The sequence below is a fragment of the Mastigoproctus giganteus genome, chromosome 5 (genome assembly GCF_048544385.1).
Source record: "Mastigoproctus giganteus isolate SK-2022 chromosome 5, ASM4854438v1, whole genome shotgun sequence".
NCBI classification, from domain to species: domain Eukaryota; kingdom Metazoa; phylum Arthropoda; class Arachnida; order Uropygi; family Thelyphonidae; genus Mastigoproctus; species Mastigoproctus giganteus.
This window is the reverse complement of record NC_143579.1, coordinates 179514169-179537345: the sequence shown is the minus strand read 5'-3', so window position 1 is coordinate 179537345 and position 23177 is coordinate 179514169. Positions and strand designations below refer to the sequence as shown.

The 23177-nt window shown below is 39.1% G+C and overlaps 1 protein-coding gene across 1 annotated transcript in view; it reads right to left on the bottom strand.

The window, feature by feature from the left end:
• Window positions 1-14842, bottom strand: part of pelo (pelota mRNA surveillance and ribosome rescue factor) — a 220382-nt gene extending 205540 nt beyond the window's left edge. Inside the window, exon 1 of the mRNA XM_090373555.1 lies at window positions 14626-14842. Within this exon, the coding sequence (XP_090229681.1) occupies window positions 14626-14666 (41 nt within the window). The 5' untranslated portion in view covers window positions 14667-14842. The remainder of the gene's footprint in view (window positions 1-14625) is intronic.
• Between the last annotated feature and the right edge of the window lie 8335 nt (window positions 14843-23177).

The window sequence follows — 23177 nt, the reverse complement described above, 5'->3', positions numbered from 1 at the left end:
TAGTTCTTAGCTTCTCTTCCATTCTTTTGGTGAGTGCCCAAGTTTCACTTCCATAAGTCATGGTGGGGAGTATACATTGATTCATTATTTTACGTTTCAGACAAACTGGGATATTGCTCTTCAGTATGTGGCTATATTTCCTGAATGCTATCCATCCAAAATTTATTCTTCTCTTGACTTCCAGCCATTTATCATTATTACAGCTAACAACTTGTCCCAGATAAGTATATGACTCCACCTTTTCAATTACTGCTCCTTCAATCATTATTTCCCTTTCCGTGGCATACTTGTTCATCATTACTTTTGTTTTAGCCATATTCATCTTTAGTCCAAAATCCTTACTAACTGTGCATAACTGATTAAGATTTTCCTCTAATTCTTTGGGATCGTGGCTTATGACCACAATGTCATCTGCAAATCGTAAATGGTTTAGGTACTCTCCGTTCACATTGACTCCTTTCTGCGACCAGTCTAATCTCCTGAAAGCTTCCTCAAGGGCAGCAGTAAACAGCTTCGGAGATATTGTGTCTCCTTGTCGAACTCCTTTCTCGATTTTAAATTTGCTACTGTCTTTGTCTAGTCTAATAAAGGAGGTAGCACTCTCATATATTTTCTTCAAAATCATAATATATGGAGTATCTATGCCTTGTCTTTCCAGTGCCCGAAACATTGCCTTATGCTGTATGGAGTCAAATGCCTTTTCATAATCCACAAATGCCAGGCATAATGGTGTTTTATATTCATTTGCTTTCTCCATTAGCTGTGATATTACGTGAAGGTGATCCATAGTTGAGAATCCTGTCCTAAAGCCAGCTTGCTCTTTCGGTTGATTCTCATCAAGTATTCTTTCTAATCTGTTAGTAATGACCCTTGTGAACAACTTGTAGATATGGGATAACAAGCTAATTGGTCTATAATTTCCAGTTGGAAGTTGATAGATTGAATAAATTTAAGGAGGAACTGGACAGGCATTTGGAGGGAATGGTGTGATTTTTTTTTTTTTTTTTTTTTGGCTGATGCTGCATAAGCTCATACACTTGCTTTCTTGCATCACATGCCACTACTACTACCCCCCTCTCCTCCCTCTCTCTCTCTCTCTCTCTCTCTCTCGTGCACGCACACGACAATATTTCAGGACTAGAAACTCTGGGAAGGTGTTCTTGCAGAGATGGCAGCAAATGTTTTTCTCTAAAGAAGTAGCAATTTGTGACTGAATTGCAACCGCACATTCATTACGTTCTAAGATAGTGAAGAATGTGATACGTATTTGGCTTTCATTTTCTGGATGGGTCCCAAACAGCCTCGGTCAACTAGGTAATAGAGGATGTAAATTGGATCTACAATTCATCTGATATCAGAGCCGAAAGGAATGATCCACAGATCATTCGTCATGTCAGAGCCAAAAGGATCCACAATTCCTTTCGGCTCTGACATCAGATGAATTGTGATTTGGCATGTGTACATTTAAAAGCCATTATACTATATGTGATGGGATATCATCAGAATGATTTTCTGATGATATCCGTGATTTTCAATGGTATTCTCTTCCAAGCCATTCTCTCTCTTTTTTTAAAAAAGTTGATTAATACACTTGATGCAATACTGTCTCAAGCAATAATAAGCATTCAAAACATTCCAAGTGGCTGCAAATTGTTTCCTTCTTCATTGCAGATCAAGTACCTATCAGGCAGGCTCTATATGCTCTCTTAAGGTTAAAAAATAATGCCTTGATCCAGTGGCTGCATAAAAATTGTGGTAATAGGAAGTAAAAATTACAGCTGTATATTTGTCAACTTAAGTGGCCCAGCAGAATGTGCTGTACAACAGTCAAAATGTTCTTTTTTTACTGAAGCCATTCTTCTATCCATTTAATAACCACAGCTGAAAATTTTAACCAAAATCCAAGCACTTTGATTGGCCTCAGTCACATAGAAACTGGTTAACTCACAAAACAGTTTGACTTAGAAAATTTCCCAAACAGAAGTGAGTGCAGCTTTTTACTGACATCTGCACTCCAGCATAACAGAATAGTGATCCTTCATTTACTAAATCCTCCACCATTACAAGACTTTCCGCAAAGAGTAAGGTGTTTTGTCCATCAGAAAAATATGTCAAGATTATTATATATATATCCTTTAGCTTATATTTTTTTAAGAATGAACTGTACAGAACACAACCAGTTTGTTGCAGTGGTATGTTATACCTTCCTGGGGCCCAAGGCAAAATGGAATTTGCGGGCCCCATCTAAAGAAAAAATAATAATAAAGAACATTTTCAATTTCATTTTATTCTGACAACAAAACAAACAAATTATATGACATAAGAAAAATATCTAACCCAGAAAAATAATTCATAAATAATACATACACTTAATCTAATAAATATTTTTACACTACTTTAGCATTAGCAAAGGCACATGATGCAAGAAAGCAAGCTTATATAGCATCGGCCAAAAAGAAAAAAAAACAAAAACACACACACCCTTCTAATTTCACATATCCACTCGCTCCAAATGTTTGTCTAGTTCTGCCTTGAATCTATTTAAGCTATCAATTTCTACAACAACCTGATGGCTAAAGGCAAACTTCCGCACATCTATCCTACAACTGTCTTTCCTCAATTTGAATTTATATCCTCTCAGGCGATTATTCTGAACAAGAGGAAGAATCCCATCAGCATTCAGCATGCTCAAACTATTCAAAGCTTTATACACCTCAATTAGATCACCTCGCGGGTGTAGTCTCCAGACACTATAATTTGCAAAACTTAAAATTTTCTTCGTAAGAGAAACCCTTTGTGCCATTCACTAATCTTGTTGCCCTTCTCTGTACTTGTTCTAACAGCTCTATATCCTTCTTAAAATGAAGCCTCCAGACCAGTACACAGTACTCAAGGTGTGGCCTGACCATTGCTTTATACAAGGGGATATTCACCTCCTTATCCCTGCTAAAAAAAATTCCTGTACATCATTGACAAGACACCATGAGCTACTCTTGCAGACCATCTGCACTGCTCAGAAAACTTCATATCTGCCTGCACAATTACCCCCCCAGGGTCCTTTTCACTCTCTACCACTCTCTATCACTAGTTATATCACTAGTTATATCAACCACACAGTTGATATGTTACTCTGCGGTTAGTGCTTCCCACATGCAGTACTTTATACATTTGTCAATGATAAACTTCAGTTGCCACCTCTCAGCCCACCTGCTCAACTTTTCTAGATCCTGTTGCAGCAGCATACTGTCATCAGTGTCATTAACAACCCTGCCGACCTTCGTATTGTCTGCAAATTTGGACATTAAGCCTGATATAATATCAATAATATTATTAATAAATACAGAAAACAACAATGGACCCAACACTGAACCCTGGGGGACTCCACTAATAACATTAGTCCACGAAGAGCAGTGTCCATTGATTACAACTCTGTCTTATCCCATTCAACATTCCCTTGATCCATAGCATCAATTTGCCTCCAATGCCACACTGCTCCAATTTGTGCAGTAGTCTTCCATGTGCAACAGTATCAAAAGCCTTTCTAAGATCCAAATATATAATATCAAAATTATTCTTTGCATCCAGTTCCTTTGTGACTACATCATAGTATCCAATCAAACTGGTCAGACAAGACTTCCCCTTAACAAACCCATGCTGTGTCCATACTATACTGTATATGAAGTCTTGTCTAGATGATCCTGCAATGCTTCTTTAACCAGTGCCTCCATTAATTTCCCTGAACTGAAGTTAAACTAACAGGTCTGTAATTACCTGTGTCTTCCTTTGATCATCCTTTGTGGATTGGGATAATATTTGCACATTTCCAATCCATGGGTACCTCCCCTGAGTCCAAGGAAGCTTCATAATTATGCTAAGGATTTGCTTAGTTCCTTTGCTGGCTCCTTTTCGTGTACATCTCTATGTCATCAACCTTTGCCCCCTTGCAGATATACCCTGGTCCTATTCCACCTATCCTTTTTTACACAATATATTTTCCATCTCACTGACAATAGTGTGACTGACAATAACTGCCCCTATGGGACCAATGCATTCTGCCCTAAAGGTTGCCTGATGCACAAGAGTAAGATCTGGCATTGAGTTGGGCAGCTGAGTTTGATGGGCCCACTTCAATTCTTCAAGCGCATCTACCCTACTCTTGAAACTCTCATAGATGCCCATCAGAACACTGAGTTGGTACCTAATTTCTTGACACACAATGCACCTAGTACACACAAAGACCTCCTCCTTGGCTAGATCATGTCCTGTTCCAGATAGTTCGCAAACATTGACAAGTTGCACATTTTTTTAGGCTGTGATGATTGGAGAATCGCCCCTTCAGTTCTCCCCCGAGTCACAGCACTCCTGCTACTTTTTGTGCACATTGCTTTGCTGCTCTAGTCTGGGACATGATTTCCATTTAAATACAATGTAATATTAATTAACAAAGAAAATTAATAAGGTTAATAAATTTAATTGATTAATTTACTATACTACACTTGACTATACAATACTATACTAAGCTAATGCAGTAATATGTATTCCGCTATACCTTAGCTATCAAGTTCAAGATATACACTATCAAGATACACTATACCATAATGATCACAATGTTAAATTAGTTGTATCATTAGCTAAATACAAAACATGCAAGCCTAAAAAGTGATTAAAACCTTAAAAATACTTATTTATTACAATTAAAACCATACTATTGTTCTGCACTACTGGTTATGGTATGATATGCCTGCCAAAACACTGATATGATAGTATGAGTAGCGAATTGTAACTTACTAAATCACTACCTAAATTTTAAAAATAAGCTAATGAATGCTACTAAGCCTATTTAATCTTTTGTAAAACACAAATTAATACATTAATTAATCAAAAATACAATAAAATTTCAAAGAAAACTTGTTTGCAGCAGCTCCAGAAGTCCATGTCTTCACCAAAGTTGAGCAGATGGTTGAGCAGAAGAATCCCATCAGCACTGAGCAAGCTCAATGGGATTCTTCTTCTTTCTCAGATTAATCATCTGAGGGGACATAAATTCAAATTGAGGAAAGACATTTGTAGAATAGATGCACAGAAATTTGCCTTTAGCCAGCGAGTGGTTGATGGTTGGAACAAACTTCATCTGTTGCAGTAGAGGTCGACAACTTAAATAAATTCAAGGCAGAACAAGACAAACATTTGGAGTGAATGGATGGGTGAAATGGGAAGGTTTTTTTTTTTTTTTTTTTTTGGGTACCTCTTTTTTTTTTTGGCTGATACTATATAAGCTTGCTTTCTTGCATCATATGCCTCTACTAATGCTCATGTTAATTGTACTTCTTACGTTTGTGGCCATAAAACCAATGAATTTGTCGCACGTAGTATTTGAAAAGTAATTTACATGTCCTTTACCACATTTGCTATGTTTCTAAATGAGTTTTTAAAAAGATATCAAATTCTGCTAAGTACTCTAAGCAACTCAAAGTTTCCTGTACTTGACCTATCATGCCCTTGAAATCCAATCCTAATGTAGCTAAAAGTTTCACAGTAGTAACAACACTTTTTAAAACCTCACGCCAATAGTTTGTTTTTTATATGCTTTTTTCATCTCAAAATCAATTCTTCCTGCACTTTACGCATGCACGAACACGCACACACATTCCTTATGTTTTTTAAACTCATGCCTTCTTAAAATATCACTAATATTTTTCTAATCACTACATCCAGTAACTAATGCATTCAATTTGGTTGAAAACAACTTGCAAATAAAACAGTAAATTGAAAATATTAGGCAGGTAGAAAGTGCTGATAAAAATCACTTAAAAAATACTAGTTAAAAACAGCAATGAGTTTTTGAAACAGTGATTTTGGTGTCCCCTCTGATCAGGGCCCTAGGCAGATGTATTTTTTGCCTATAGGATAATGTGCCACTGGTCTGTTGCCTTTTCTCTATCAACTGATCAAGACTTGCCACTAACAGTAAGTCTCCTTGAGTTACCTCCCAGTAATTTTGAAGGAAGCTGCCAGGGAGTGTATTGAACCATTGAAAATAAATATTGGGAAAATGGATGTTGAATATATGAATTTCAGTTTATACTCTGGCAACCACACAGATAAAAGGAGTTTACAATTAATCAATGTTATCATTAACCATATTTATTCATCATCATCATCATGAATAAATATGGTTAATGATAACATTGATTAATTGTAAACTCCTTTTTTATTACATAAAACCATATTTATTAGTCACCATCAACTCCAACACATGCACTTCTGCATCAGGCCTGTACAGGGAAAGATGCATTCTCATCAGATTCTGAGAGTGGGGGGGCATTAGCATTAGTAGAGGCATATGATGCAATAAAGCTTATGCAACATCAGCCAAAAAAAAAAAAAAAAAAAAACTTCCACTTTACCCCTCCGTTCGTTCGAAATACCTGTCCAGCTGAGCCTTAAATTTATTTAGGCTATCAACTTCCACAACAAGGGATGGAAGTCTGTTCCACCAACCAACTACCCGATGGCTAAAGGCAAATTTCCGCACATCTGTCCTACATCTGTCTTTCCTCAATTTGAATTTATGCCCTCTCAGGTGATTATTCTGAACAAGAGGCAGAATCCCATCAGCATTGAGCAAGCTCAAACCATTCAAGGCTTTATACACTATCAAATCACCTCACCGATGCCTAGTCTCCAGACACTGTAATTTGCAAAACTTAAGCCTTTCTTCTTAAGAGCAACCCTTTGTTCCATTCACTAATCTTGTTGCCCTTCTCTGTACTCGTTCCAGCAGATCTACATCCTTCTTGAAATGAGGCCTCCAGACCTGTATACAGTACTCAAGGTTTGTCCTGACCACTGCCTTATACAAGGGAATAATCACCTCTTTATCCCTGCTAGAAAAATTCCTGTATATCATTGATAAGACACCATGAGCTACTCTTGCAGCCCATCTGCACTGATAAGAGAACTTCATATCTGCCTCCACAATTATCCCAGGTCCTTTTCATTCTCTACCACTGTCTGTGTAGTACCACAGAGTTGATACATTGCTCTGTGGTTGCTGTTTCCCATATGTAGTACTTGACATTTGTCAACTTCATTTGCCACCTCTCAGCCCATTTGCTCAACCTTTCCAGATCCTGTTGCAGCAGCATAGCATCAGTAGGGTCCTTAACAACCCTGCCAACCTTTGTATCATCTGCACACTTGGACATTAAGCTTGATATATTAATCCCAGGGGCTCACATCTGGTGAGTATGGGCTTGGCACACCCAGGGTTTTGAGCTGGATATCATCATTCTTCTCTTCCTTGGTGATTCCCTTCTACTTTCTCTCTCTCTCTCTCTCTCTCTCTCTCTCTCTCTCTCTCTCTCTCTCTCTGACTAAGCTAAATTTTTTTTTTTGCTGGTGCAGCAAAAGCCTCAGGCTTCCTTGTACCATATGGCTAATGATAATAATAATAATACCATCATCAATATTATTTATAAATACAAAAAACAATAATGAACCCAACACTGAACCCCGAGGGACTCCACTAATAACATTAGTCCACGATGAGCAGTGTTCCATTTATTACCACTCTCTATCTTCTCCCCCTCAACCACCCCTTTATCCATAGCAGCAATTTGCCTCCAAAGCCACACTGCTCCAAATTGTGCAGCAGTCTTCCATGTGCAACAGTATCAAAAGCCTTTCTAAGGTCCAAGTATAAAATATCAAAGTCATTCCCTGCATCCAGTTCTTTTGTGACTGCATCATAGTATCCAATCAAATTGGTCAGGCAAGACTTCCCCTTAACAAAACCATGCTGTGTCCAAATATAACTGAAGTCTTGTCTAGATGATCCTGCAGTGCTTCTTTAACCAGTGCCTCCATTAATTTTCCTGGAATAGAAGTTAAACTCACAGGTCTATAATTACTTGTGTCAGCCTTTGATCCTCCTTTGTGAATTGAGGTCACATTTGCACATCTCCAGTCTATGGGTACCTCCCCTGAGTCCAAGGAAGCTCTCATAATTATGGCTAAGGGTTTGCTTACTTCCTTTGCTGCCTCCTTTAATATAACTGGATATATCCCATCCACCCCAGGTGCCTTTCTTGTGTTTATCTTCAACAATTTCACCTCCACTTTACTCTCAGTTATTACAAGATTATCTAGCTTACTGCCAGAGTCGAGTACACCTCTGGCATTCCGTTTGCTGAATAACTCCTCATGTGTGAATGTCGATGCAAAATATTCATTTACTTTGTTAGCTACCTGAGCAGGATCATCAACAGTTGAACCATCGCTATCAAGTGGACCAATCTGATTCATCCCCTTCCTTCTAGAGTTTACATAAGTAAAGAACTCCTTGCTGTTTTTCTTTGCATCCCTTGCCAAATATTTCTCGTAATCTGCCTTCGCCTACCCTTTGTAACTTGGTTACAGATCAACATATCTATCGTAGGCTTCTGTGTCATGTGTTAATTTATATGTATCCCATGCATTTTTCTTCTCTGCCGTATGTCTCATTAGTTCATCTGACATCCATTTAGGCCTAAACCTTGAACAATATTTCTTAATTGGTGTGTAAAGCCTAGTGGCTTCCAAGATAAGCTCTTTGAATGCTTCCCATTTTGAATTTGATGTTGGTAACATCATCAGTTGGTCCCACTGTATAGAATTTAAATACCGTCTCAGACCATTGTAGTCGCCTTTACGAAAGCAATAACCCTTCCCTTTACCCCTGATGGTAGTTACCTCTTTGAGTAAATCCCACTTCAGCACAATGTGATCACTGCCACCTAGTGGTTCATTTACCTGCAGATTCTTAATGCATGAAGAATCACTACTGATAATCAAATCAAGAGTATTACTCCCTCTAGTTGCCTCCCGAACATGCTGATGTAGAAAACAATCATCCAATAAATCCACAAAAGCCTTGCTAGTGTGTGAGTGACCAACCCACAAATTCCAGTCAACATCTGGGAAATTAAAATCCCCCATTATAAGACTCTCTGATTTACTGGCCCACTATTTCCCTGTACAGTTTCTTATTATACTCATCAGGGTCATTAGACCTATAGCACACTCCTACTCTTAATTTTGATCTCCCAATGCTTATATCACACCAAACTGACTCAACACTGCACTGTCCAGCGATGTTGACTGGCTTCACTTCCTTGGAATTTATGTGGTTCTTAACTAATAGCATAACCCCTCCTCCTTTCCTATCCTGTCTATCCTTTTTGTAGACGTTGTACTCCCCAAATTCCAGTTCTGCATTCCTTATATCTGTGTGACACCACGTTTCTGATATCCCAACAATATCTGCCTTTGATGTTTTGAGCAATACCTCAAATTCATGAGAGAGAGAGAGAGAGAGAGAGAGAGAGAGAGAGAGAGAGAGAGAGAGATTAATATTGAATTAATTTTTATTACAAAATATTACCTTTATCATCGTATATCTTATTCATTTTTATGTAATGGCTCATGTGATTATGTTTTAATATTGGTTATTCTGTAAATACTGATTATATTCTTTATGAATCCCATTTAATTTATGTGAAAAAATAAAGAAATTTCTATTTATTCTTTTAAAGTGCAAATGAAGTAACAATATAATTAGGTCAGTCACATATAATCACAAGCTTGGCTTCTGATGCAATTCATACATTTTTCATATAACTTTCTTAGCTTTTCACTATACTTCTGACCTAATGCCATCCCCCCCCTCCAGTCTGAGGACTGTGCTGCACCATATTTGGTTATGCACTGAATAAAAGGACTCCAATATGTATACAGCAAAAAAAACTACACCCTGTCAACTGCACTCCCCCTTCTCATGTGACCCCCCCACACCAATTGAATTCTATTCATGCTCAGCAGTTACTGTAGGGTTTTAGGCATATCAGCGATTAAGACCATAGTGTACTGTATATGTTCTCGTGGGTGGCACAGTTGATAAAAATCACCATCCTCCCCTCACCAAGTGAAAAATACCAGAGTTCAATCTCATCAACGATACAAGGAATTTTTAGAGACTTGTTCACAATACAGCTGAGTTAGTAGCATAATTTTGGGTAAAACTTCAGATCTTGGGTACTAGTCCATATTCCGGCAAAAGCACAGGAACAAAGCACTGAATGGCAGGTGCCAATCACTGCTTTCCCTGCCAATTGTTCTCCTAGGTTGATATGCCTAGGGCATTTTCCCTCCACTTGCCACGGTTTTTAAATTGGAAACTCTTTTTCCGATTTAAAAACAGCGGGATAGGGGGGATAAAAGCCCCACCTAAGCTAAGCACCCCCCACCTCGACGACACAAAATAATCAGAAAGAAAACGCCTTAAGAACAATCACCCAATCACAGAACTTGACCCTACAATCACTCTGTTCTACGACCACAGCCACTGCACGGAGACAAATAGTATCCAAATAATGGAGATTAGCCCATAATGTTTTCTAAAACATTAAATCGACCATAGAACACATGCAATTTACAGACATTTTACATATGCCACATTATGGCTTAAGTTACTTATGCATCTAAAAAATTACAAACAATAACAGAGCAGTATATATGTCTGTAAACTGTGTGTTATGTGGTCGAATTTTTGTTTGGTTTTTGTTTGATTTTTTGCTGAACAAAAAACTGTTTCTGCAGGGTAAAAAAAAAAAAAAAAAAAACATGCTACCCCCACCTGAGACTACCTCAGCCGCATTGCGAAAAAGCCACATAAAATTCCTCACGTCATTTGAAGGGACTCGAACTCAGGTTTTTACCACCCGGTGTGGGAGGACACCAAGTGATTTTTTTTTTTTTTGATTTGGTAGTTGTTGGCGCATCGGCTTCTGTGGCCATATTGCACCTCCAAAGGTTTTTGCAGTACAGTGATCCAAGCCCGAGGCGGGAATCGAACCCGCGACCTTTGGGTTGCCGGGCAGGTACTTTACCCACTCGGCTAGCCCGGTCGGCGACACCAAGTGAATGTCACCATTTAGGTCAGAGGCCAAACTATACATTCTGGGCCGTCACCACGAGATTTCTGAATGTTCCTTCAAGATAAATTCTGCACCCACAGCAAACTAACTAGCCAGTTCTCTAACTCTTCAAGGCCTGCCTAGGTGACAGGATGAAATTTTACCAATGGGTTAAGTTCCTAAGCTATAAGGCACTTTTCTGATAAATAAACACTCCAAAACAATATAATATATATATTTCCATTCAGTTTATCCATTAATCAATAATTTGCTACATCATTTTATTTTTATTTTTTTATTATAATTTATATGTTTATTTATAGGGCACAACAATGAAGTCCAACTCGGGTTACCTAAATACTTGGCCCTATGGCCTTATAGGTATATTTTAATAAGAATATACCTTATACGTATATTCTTATTAAATTTCATCAGTTGTATAATTCCCTTGGTATTCAGTTTAATAAATAATGTAATATATATATAGACAAATATATTATCAGTGTATTAGGTGGAGGTGCTGAACTGTCAGGTGTAATTACAAAGGAAAAATTGAGAATACCTGCATGGTAAAAACAGAATACCCAGCTTATTGCGGTGCCTCCTACGATTTTCGCTGCCAACCCCATTGGCGATGTAGTTAAAGTCCTAGGACGCAGAGCTTTAGGTACTATAATTTATTTTTATGTTAAACTTTATTTTCATTTTATTTCAGGTATACTGTTTTTACCATGCATGTGTTCTCAATTTTTTCATGGTAATGACACCTGACAGTTCAGCACCTCCACCTAATAATATACACTGATAATACATTCATCTATATTTCATTATATAGACGAATATATTATTATCAATGTATTAGGTGGAGGTGCTGAACTGTCAGGTGTAATTACCATGGAAAAACTGAGAACACATGCATCGTAAAAACAGAATACCCAGCTTATTGCGGTGGCTCCTACTTTTGCAAAACTTGAGCCTTTCTTACAAAGAAAGGCTTAAGTTATGCAAATTACAGTGTCTGGAGACTAGGCACCTGCGAGGTGATCTGATTGAGGTGTATAAAGCCTTGAATGGTTTGAGCATGCTCAATGCTGATGGGATTCTTCCTCTTTCTCAGAATAATTGCCTGAGAGGGCATAAATTCAAATTGAGGAAAGATAGTTGTAGGATAGGTGTGGAAGTAGTAGTAGTAGTAGTAGTAATAGTAGTGGCACATGATGCAAGAAAGCAAGTGTAGGAGCTTATGCAGCATCAGCCAAAAAAAAAAAAAAAATCACACCATTCCCTCCAAATACCTGTCCAGTTCCTCCTTAAATTTATTTAACCTATCAACTTCCACAACGACAGATGGAAGTTTGTTCCAGCAATTAACCACCCGCTGGCTAAAGGCAAATTTCCGCACATCTATTCTACATCTGTCCTTTCTTAATTTGAACTTATGTCCCCGTAGGTTCGTAATCTGAACAAGTGGAAGGATCCCATCAGAATTCAGCGTGCTCAACCCATTCAAGGCCTTATAGACCTCAATCAGATCACCGCGCAGGTGCCTAGTCTCCAGCCACTGCAATTTGCAGAACTTAAGCCTCTCTTGGTAAGAGAATCCCTTCATTCCCCTCACCAATCGTGTTGCTCTTCTCTGTACACGCTCAAGCAAATCTACATCCTTCCTAAAATGAGGCTTCCAGACCTGTACGCAGTACTCAAGGCGTGGCCTGACCATTGCCTTATACAGAGGGACAATCACCTCCTTTTCCCTGCTAGCAAAATTCCTATATATCATTGACAAAACCCCATGACCCACCCTAGCAGCCTGTCTGCACTGCTCAGAAAACTTCATATCTGACTGCACAATTACTCCCAGGTCTTTTTCATTTTCTACCACCTTAAGTGTAGTACCACACAGTTGGTACGTTTCTCTGGGGTTACTTCTACCCATATGCAGTACTTTGCATTTGTCAAGGTTGAACTTCAGTTGCCACTTCTTAGCCCATCTGCCCAAATTATCTAGATCCTGTTGCAGTAGCACACGGCCATTACTGTCATTAACAACCCTGCCAACCTTTGTGTCATCTGCAAACTTCGACATTAAGCCTGATATACCTTCATCAATATCATTGATAAATACACAAAACAACAGTGGACCCAACACTGAACCCTGTGGGACTCCACTAATAACATTAGTCCAAGAAGAGCAGCACCCATTGATTACCACCCTCTGTCTTCTCCCACTTAACCATCCTTTTATCCATTGTAGCAACTTACCCTTAATACCATTCTGCTCCAATTTGTACAGTAGTCTTCCATGCGCAACAGTGTCAAAAGCTTTCCTGAAATCCAAGTATATGATATCAAAATTATTTTTTGCATCCAGTTCCTTTGTGACCACATCATAATAACCAATCAAATTTGTCACACAAGACTTTCCCTTAACAAACCCATGCTGTGTTTGAATTATTGCTGCAGTCTTGTCTAGATGATCCTGCAATGCATCTTTAACCAGTGACTCCATTATTTTACCCGGAACAGAAGTTAAACTAACTGGTCTGTAATTACTCGTGTCACCCTTCGATCCACCTTTGTGAATTGGGGACACATTTGCACATCTCCAGTCCGTGGGAACCTCCCCCGAGTCCAAGGATGCTCTCATAATTATGGCTAAGGGTTTGCTTAGTTGCTTTGCCGCCTCCTTTAAAATAACTGGATAGATCCCATCCACCCCAGGTGCCTTTCTTATGTTTAACCTCAACAATTTCTCCTCCACTTTGCTCTCAGTTATTACAAAATCATTAAGCACACTGCTACAATTTGATAATCTTCTTCCATTTTCAAACTGTAATAATTCCTCACGTGTGAATGTAGATGCAAAATACTCATTCAGTTTGTTTGCTATCTGAGCAGGATCATCAACAGTCGAACCATCGATGTCAAGTGGACCAATCATATTAATCCCCTTCCTTTTAGAGTTTATATAAGTAAAGAAATCCTTGCTGTTTTTCTTAGCATCTTTTGCCAAAGATTTCTCGTAATCCGCCTTCGCCTGCTGAACCTCCTTTGTGACCTGATTACAGACTAGCTTATATCTGCCACAGGCTTCTGCGTCACCTGATAATTTATATGCATCCCATGCATTTTTCTTCTCTGTCACGAGTCTCATTAGTTCATTTGATAACCATTTAGGCCTAAACCTTGAACGATATTTCTTAATCGGTATATAAAGTCTAGTAGCTTCCACGATTAATTCCTTGAATGCTTCCCACTTAGAAGTTTGCCTTAAGCCAGCGGGTGGTTGATTGCTGGAACAAATTTCCATTTGTCGTTGTAGAAGTTCATAGCTTAAACAGATTCAAGGCAGAACGAAACAAACATTTGGGGCAGATGGATGAGTGAAATGAGAAGGGGGTGTTTTTTTTTTTTTTTTTTGGCTGATGCTGTATAAGCTTGCTTTCTTGCGTCATGCGCCCTCGCTAATGCTAATTATGGTTGCCGGTTTTTTGTGCTATTACTAGTAGTTTAAAACACAGTTTAATATTTTCAATTTTAATACATTTTCTTGTTTGCTAACACTTCCAGTAACTTCATTACAACTATATATATATATATATATATATATATATATATATATATATACAGTATTGATTATTTTGTATTCTCTATACATATTAATACATACCCACTCTCGTCTTTCTCCAAGTATTTTGATAAAAGCTTCATTTTGATATATTTGAGTTCAGATAAATATTATAAAAATATTAACATGAAATAAAATTCATATACGAGATTACTGCAAAAATTATCATAATTTCCCTCGCTTCGAACTTAGCACTACCAGCAACTACATTGCTGAGAATACCACCATAGAAAGTATATTACTACTCTGTGGCACGACCTTCCCTCTCTCGGAGAACTGTCTGAAATGCAAAAATAGACGGCACCCTGCAAAAATCAGATCCGGTATTAGCCATATGGTACAAGGAAGCCTGAGGCTTATGCTGTACCAGCAAAAAAAAAAAAAAAAAATTCCGAGTTAGCCTGAGAGAGAAGTGGAAAGGATTCACCAAGAAAGAGAAGAATGATGATATCCAGCTCAAGACCCTGGGTGTGCCAAGCCCATACTCACCAGATGTGAGCCCCTGGGGCTAAATAATTTATTTTATTTTGGGGCACCCCTACTCAATTTTCTGCCTGTTAGATCCGATTCTCTCTCTCTGTATATATATATATATATATATATATATATATATATATATATATATATATATATATATATATATATATATATACAGAGAGAGAGACATAATCAAGACATAATCAAGCTATATATAAAGAGTGGCCACTTTATTAGACAATACAAGTTTTTCATGAAATGGAGCGCTCTTAAAGTAACAACATAACGAGGTAGTACAATTCTATATAAAACAGGTAAGTAGACAACTAGAAATGAATAAAAATAAAAAAATAAAGCCTGTCAAATTAGAGTTACCCGACAGAACAAATTTATCCCACATCTGTATTATGTCCGTAAATTATGTGTTCATTAGTCGATTTGCCTGTTTTGCGTGACGAAAAATCCAAGTTACCATGTGGAAAGATTGTTTTCCTGCCTGCTGAGACCGACGTAACTCAGTCACAGTAGAGAAAAAATGATTCATTATGGAAAACAAGATTTATATATTACGATAAGATTCATCTGATTCACCATAAGATTCACCTGAGACCGACGTAACTCAGCCACAGTAGAGAAAAAAGGATTCATTAAGGAAAACAAGATTTATATATTACGATAAGATTCATTATTGAAGTTTGCTATACGAAACCTTTCCATTAGGAGTTTGGCAAAGAAATTTAATAGATGTCCATTGATGAGGTAATACTGTTCGACGAGATTCGGAAGAGAGTTTATTAAGACCGCATCAAAAGCTGATATCAGTGTAAATTATGTCGATTTGATTTTTAGAGTTAAGGGACGTTAGAATTATTAGGTTAGCTGTGAGTGGTTAGTCGACGTCGACCTGCCAATAGTTCCGTAGTGCGTCTGATTATAATGCATTGGGAAAATTTATTTCCTAATTGTTGGAAGTATAAATCTTTCCAGCACTTTTAGAACAGAAGATGAAATGGATACTGGCCTAATTAGAATTATCATTAGCTTTAATAGAGGCATATGATGCAAGAAAGTAAGTTTATACAGCATCGACCAAAAAAAACCGTTTCACCCATCCATTCGTCAGAAAAAAAAAGATATTATATTAGGTTTACCCGTAAATAATTACATTAACCCGTATTCGTGTCTGTAAATTGCGTGTGTTCTCTGGTCGATTTGCCTGTTTTGCTGGACGAAAAAACCCCAGTTTCTGAGGTAAAAAACCTTGCTACCTACGCCTGAGACCGACTAACTCAGCCACGGAGTGAAAAAAGCCCACTAAAGTTCCTCGCGTCATCGACGGGATTTGAACCCGGGCCTTTTCCACCCGGTGTGGGGAGGACGGTGACGATATCACTGTGCTACCCATGCAGACACATTCGCCATAAAGTTTTAGTTCAGCCTTGAAGTTATTTAAGCTTTCAACTTCCACAACGACATAATGGAAGTTTGTTTCAGCAACCAACCTCCCGCTGGCTAAAGGCAAATTTCCGGACAACTATTGTACAACCATCTTTCGTCAATTTGAATTTAAGTCCCCTAAGGCGATTAATCTGGGTAGGAGAAAGAATCCCATTGGCACTGAGCTTGCTCAAACCACACAAGGCTTTAGCGTCAGCATTAGCATTAGTAGAGGCACACGATGCAAGAAAGCAAGCATATGCAGCATCAGCCAAAAAAAAAAAAAAAAAACTGCGATTTGACCCCTCCATTCGTTCCAAATACCTGTCCAGCTCAGCCTTAAATTTATTTAGGCTATCAACTTCCACAACAAAAGAAGGAAGTCTGTTCCACCAATCCACCTCAATCAGATGCCCTCGTAGGTGCCTAGTCTCCAAACACTGCAATTTGGAGATATTAAGCCTTTCTTTGTTAAAGCAACCCTTTGATTCCCTCATTTATCTCCCTGACCTTTACTGTACCCGTTCCAGCAGCTCAACATCCTTCCTAAAACGAGGCCTCTAGACCTGTATACAGTACTTAAGGTGTGGCCTGACCATTGTCTTATAAAAAGGGATAATCAACTCCTTATCCCTGCTAGAAATATTGGTGTATATCACTGACAAGACATCATAAGCTGCTCTTAAAGCCTGTCTGCACTGCTCAGAAAATTACATATCTGTCTGCACAATTACCCACAGGTCTTTTTCATTCTCCACTGCCCTGAGTGTAGTACCACACAGTTGCTATGTCCCTCTCGGGTTACTGCTACCCATATGCAGTACTTTACAAATCTCAATGTTAAAATTCATTTGCCACCTCTCTGCCCATCTGCTCAATTTTTCTAGATCCTGTTGCAGGAGCATACTTTCATTAGTGTCATTAACAACCCTAGCAACCATCGTATCGTCTGCAAACTTGGACATTAAACCTGATATACTTTCGTCAATATCATTTATAAATACAGAAAACAACAATATGCCCAACACTGAACCCTGGGGGACTCCACTGATAACATTAGTACAAGAAGAGCAATGTCCATTGATTACCACTCTCTGTCATCTCCCACTCAACCATCCCTTTATCTATAGCAGCAATTTTCCATTAATGCCATACTGCTCCAACTTGTAAGTACTCTTTCATGTGCGACAGTACCAAAAGCTTTCCTAAAATACAAGTACAGTAGTCTTTCAGAATAACGGATTGAAGGTGCCGTTATTTCGATTTTTCCGTTATCTAGAAAGTTTTATTTTTAATATATTTAATGCAGAAATAATGAGACTAAATAGCAAATAGAGAGAGTAAGAATGCAATTCTATTAACAATGTTATATTCTGCTATTAATACACCCCTGCTTACGCCCCGTTCTATTTTCTTTATTATATCAAGTTGTCTGCACAGTGGTATTCAGCTACGAAGTTTTCACTTCGTAGCTGAATTAGTCGTTCTCAGCAAAGTTTCCCCCTAGAAACAAGGGTTTTCCGTCCAGCAAAACAGGCCAGTTGACCAGAGAATACATGCCATTTACAGGCACGCTGCACATGGGTATATGAATTAACTTTCCGTGTGACTAATGTAACAGTTTCGATTATATCAAGTTTGTCATTAAGCTTTAATGTTTTCTTCTCTGTATGAGGTTTATTAACTTTAGGAGCCATAGTGAGTGGTTTTTAATTTAAAAAAATTCTGAAGCAACTGTATAATCCGTTATGTCAATACAGAATTCAGTTCCAAAATGCCGAACATAACAAATACAGAATTCACATAACTTGCCGTTTTTATTTTATTGTCACTGCAAGACATCGCCACTGTATATAAACATCCAATCTCAATGTATTATTAGCTCGAATGTTCCGATATTTGGGTTGCCGTAATTTCAACAGTATATGATATCAAAATTGTCCTGATTGCTATTAATATTTTTGGATTTCAGTATTAACATTGGAATTAGCATTAGTAAAGACATGATGCAAGAAAGCAAGCTTATATAGTATCAGCCAAAAAAAAAAAAAAAAAAAAAAGCTTCTCATTTCATCCATTTATTCGCTCCAAATGTTTGTCAAGTTCTACCTTGAATCTATTAAAGCTCTCAAGTTCTACAACGACAGATGGAAGTTTGTTTCAGCAATCAACCACCTGCTGGCTAAAGGCAACTTCCGCACATTTATTCTACAACTGTCTTTCCTCAATTTAAATTTATACCATCTCAGGCGATTATTCTGAACAAGAGGAAGAATCCCATCAGCATTGAGCATGCACAAACCATTCAAAGATTTATACACCTCAAGCAGATCACCTCGCAGGTGCCTAGTCTCCAGACACTGTAATTTGCAAAACTTAAACCTTTCTTCGTAAGAGAAACCCTTTGTGCCATTCAATAATCTTGTTGCCCATCTCTGTACTTGTTCCAGCAACTCTACATCCTTCTTAAAATGAGAAGTTGGTCAATGGTCAGACCACATCATCACTCAAGGCATGGCCTGACCATTGCCTTATACAAGGAGATAATCATCTCCTTATCGCTGTTAGAAAAATTCCTGTATATCATTGACAAGACACAATGAGTTACTCTTGCAGTCCGTCTGCTCTGCTCAGAAAATTTCATATCTTCCTGCACAATTACCCCCAGGTCCTTTCATTCTCTACCACTGTCAGTGTAGTACCACACAGTTGATACGTTACTCTGGGGTTACTGCTTCCCATATGCAGTACTTTACATTTTTGTCGATGTTAAACTTCAGTTGCCATCTCTCAGTTCATCTGCTCAAATTTTCTAGATCCTGTTGCAGCAGCATACTCTCATTAGTGTCATTAACAACCCTGCCGACCTACGTAACGTATGCAAACTTGGACATTAAGCCTGATATACCAACATCAATATCATCGCCAGTCAAACACCTGAACTAAAGCTCAGTAAAACACCTGATCGAAGAGGAACTAGGAATGGGCAGCTCCTTGAAGAGTTCCTGGCAAACTCAACGATGGTTGTCTTGAACAAGCCATACTAATTACCTACATACTGTGTAACACTCTGTGGGAAGCCACCATTGATATCACGATGGCAATTGGAAACATCGCTGGCTATCTCACGGACTGGACAGTTTGAGATTCGTGGACGACATCCGACCACAGAGAATTTACTTATGAAATCCGACGATCCCTTACCAGGAGAAGAGTATTCAAAAAGACGCTTAACCGGTTTGCGGTTAATAAAGCAAACTGGGAGCTCTTTGTTGAGTTGCTCGCACCGGCTGCGGCCCAAATCTAGGATAATCAGTGAGGCGACTATCAAACGCAAGACTCCAGCCCCGGGTGCAGACTTTGAGAAGCGAAGTGATTAAAAGAAGCGCGCCTCCGTAGCCAGGTGGGAAGGAGCAGCAGTGCGTAGCACACGCTTCTTGATTAGACCGGGGTTCGAGCCCGTCACCACCGCATATCCCGGAGCAATATGGCCTTAGTTGCTAATGCTCCTAAAAACCAAATAACAAACAAACAAAAAAACGATTAAAAGAAGGAAGCAGTTTCAGAGGGCGCGGCGATCTTGGCCGGCTGCTGAAGTTGCGGCAATGAGAGAAAACTATAGGAATGCAAGAAATAGATACACAGATCTGATAACGAAGAGCAAACGTAAAGCTTGGGAGCACTTGGTCAGTACTACAGGAAATATTGATCCCTGGGGAGTGGCGTACAGAGTCACCACAAACAAGCTCCCCAGAAGAGAGGTTATTACTACTACACAGACGCTGCAAAGAATCCTAACTACTACATGAGAACGATCAATTCATAACATATTAGATGCAATCTTCCAAGCATCGGCCACCCTTACTCTATCTAGAACATCTCTAAATCTGCACTGATAATAACACATATATGACAGAACAACAAGAACCACATTTTACCTTGGAGTAACCACCCTTTACTACAACAGGCCACCAACTTAATTAGAAACAGGAAATGCCCTGGCCTAGATCTACTGGAGCCGGAAATTATCAAAAAAGTACTAGACGCTACACAGAATCTCCTCCTCATCTTATTTAATACCTATCTCAAAACTGGGACCTTTCCAACTGAATGGAAGACAGCAAACATAAAACTTAACCTGCAAAATCCCACCAAGTCCCCCCTCCGACTTACCGGATTCATATCGCCCAATAGCTTTGTTACCAGTTGTCAGTAAGCTCTTTGAAAGACTACTGCATAAAAGGAATAGCCACCACTACGAAGTAGCAAATCTAACTGTGTCAACTCGATTTGGGTTCAAACCTAGATGTTCCACCATCTAAGCTCTGAGAAATCTCCTGGATTCTGCATCCACTTGCGACAAGAAGGTATTTCCTTATCATAATTATTGATTTCGCTGGGGCATTTGACACCATCTGGTGGTCGAGCGTCCTGGCTCGCCTAAGTTGTGCCCACACCCCAGTTAACCTTTACCTAACAATCAAGTCCTACCTCTAGCAGAGAAAAATAAATGTCGTCGGACCATACAAAAAGCTGACCAGACTGTTTCGCAGGGGCTGCCCCCAGGGGTTTGTTCTGGGGCCGCTCCTGTGGAACATGATTTTAAATTCGTTCCAGGAACTTTTTGCTGATGCACGACATTAATTTCCATCCGCAAAGACCACTAGCATGGACCTTAATGACGAATGCCATGGAATTGACTATATGACTAAACTGAACAGAAATGGACAAACTACCTAGACAAACAGACCTGACATAAATGACCGACAAATAAATACTTCTAATGAAAGGCAACTGAAAAATGATATCACCCGACTTGACAATCCTGGACTTGAAACTGTTAGCTCACTGACACTGACATGGACCTTTTAAATGCATGCCAGGGAACATACTATATGGCTATACTCTAAACTGACCAGAAATTGACAAACCATTTGGACGAACTGACAAAATAATGATGCTTATGATGAGAGACACAGGGAATTGAAACCACCTAACTTGAAAACCCTGAACTTAAAATTGCATCCTGAGAATAATAACACCTACCGGATGGATCAATACCCTAAGGACCCACTGAGTATTGACATATACTACTACCAATTACTGACTTGAAACAATGAGAGTGAACTCAAACTGTTCGCTGACGACCTATCTTTGTTGACCAGACCAGGAGCGATCTTTCAAGACCGAATGTGTTGTACTTTGATCGGGAGCCAGCACAGTCACTGGAGATGCACCATGGTTGACTTTGAGAAATGGAAACTTAGACCATCAACACGTAACTGTGACTTGGTCCTATTAAAGGCTATTAAACTGGACCTGACCTCTCCAGACAATGGCCATTGATAAGGCGAGGAAGACCCAAGAAACACCCAGAGGTGAAAAAATAACACCAAAGCTCAAGAAACACCCGGAGGAATCAAAATAACACCAAATGCCAGCCTCCTGAAAGTACTTCTTGTCTGGGATAATGGATCCTTTACCTGACAGTGATTGTTGACATTGGCGACTTCAACGGGGCCCAGTTCACTTTTTATCCCCATCCCTTGGGCAGTGGAGAGGGAATGGTTTTCCGTTTCCGTCCTGTCCCCTTCCTGCTCCCCTCTTTTCTTCTGGTGGGACAGAAGGAACTCAGGCTTTCTCCCCTGAATCCAAGGAAGTGCTCATAATTATGGCTAAGGGTTTGCTTACTTCCTTTGCTATCTGCAACAGCTACAAAGTGTGAATTCTGACTATTATGGATTCAATCGAGCTCAATGGCAATCTTCAGCTCGTTTTCATCAATGGCGGTCGGCGGCACTCCACTGCAATATCAAGTGACTCATCACCTGGTTTCAGTTTCTTGAACCATTTTTGGACTGTGAATTTTTCATTGTATTCTCTAAATCGGCGAATTTAGAGAATCCGCCGATTTAAGGAATTCTTTGAATCTAAATCGGAGGATTTAGATTAAAAGTATTCAAAATACTTTGAAGACTGCAAAACCACCTGATGCAAGTTTGGCAGGAGCGCTGGGCCAATTCAACTAAGGGAAATATCACCAGGAAATTCATTCCGAGCATCGACAGGATGTACCCCAGTCTCCCAACTTGGTTTCAACCTGGCTTATACACCATCTATTTACTGACTGGTCACGGGGCCTTTAAAGCGAAGCTGACAGCGCTAGGAATTGAGGAGGATCCGAGCTGCGCCTGTGCGGAGCTTGAGTGCTGGGGGCACATTATGTACGATTGCACCCATTATGATGACCTCAGGTGCAGACCAATCACCGCAATACACTACATCCCCAAGAACCTGGAATCACATCTATTGGACTCACTACAGGAATATAGGGAGCTAAAGGAATATGCCCAAAAACTATTTTCTAGGCGTAAAACACTGATAGCCATCTACAGAAGAAGCAGATAAAAAAAAAGAGACACAGAACACACGTGGAGAGGACCGAAGGAGAACCTGCTCAAAACTAATCATCTAAAACCAGGGAACGCAAGAATAACCCCATGGAGATGCGGATCTTCCCATGATGAAGAGACCCACAGCCATTAATAACAGACTAACAACGAATCTGACCAGTGTTCATAGCTGAGGACAAATCTGGATACTAAAGACTACCGATGACAGAGAAGACCGACGAAGATAGAGAAACTCCAAGTTGCTGCCTTGACGGAGCCATATTGGCT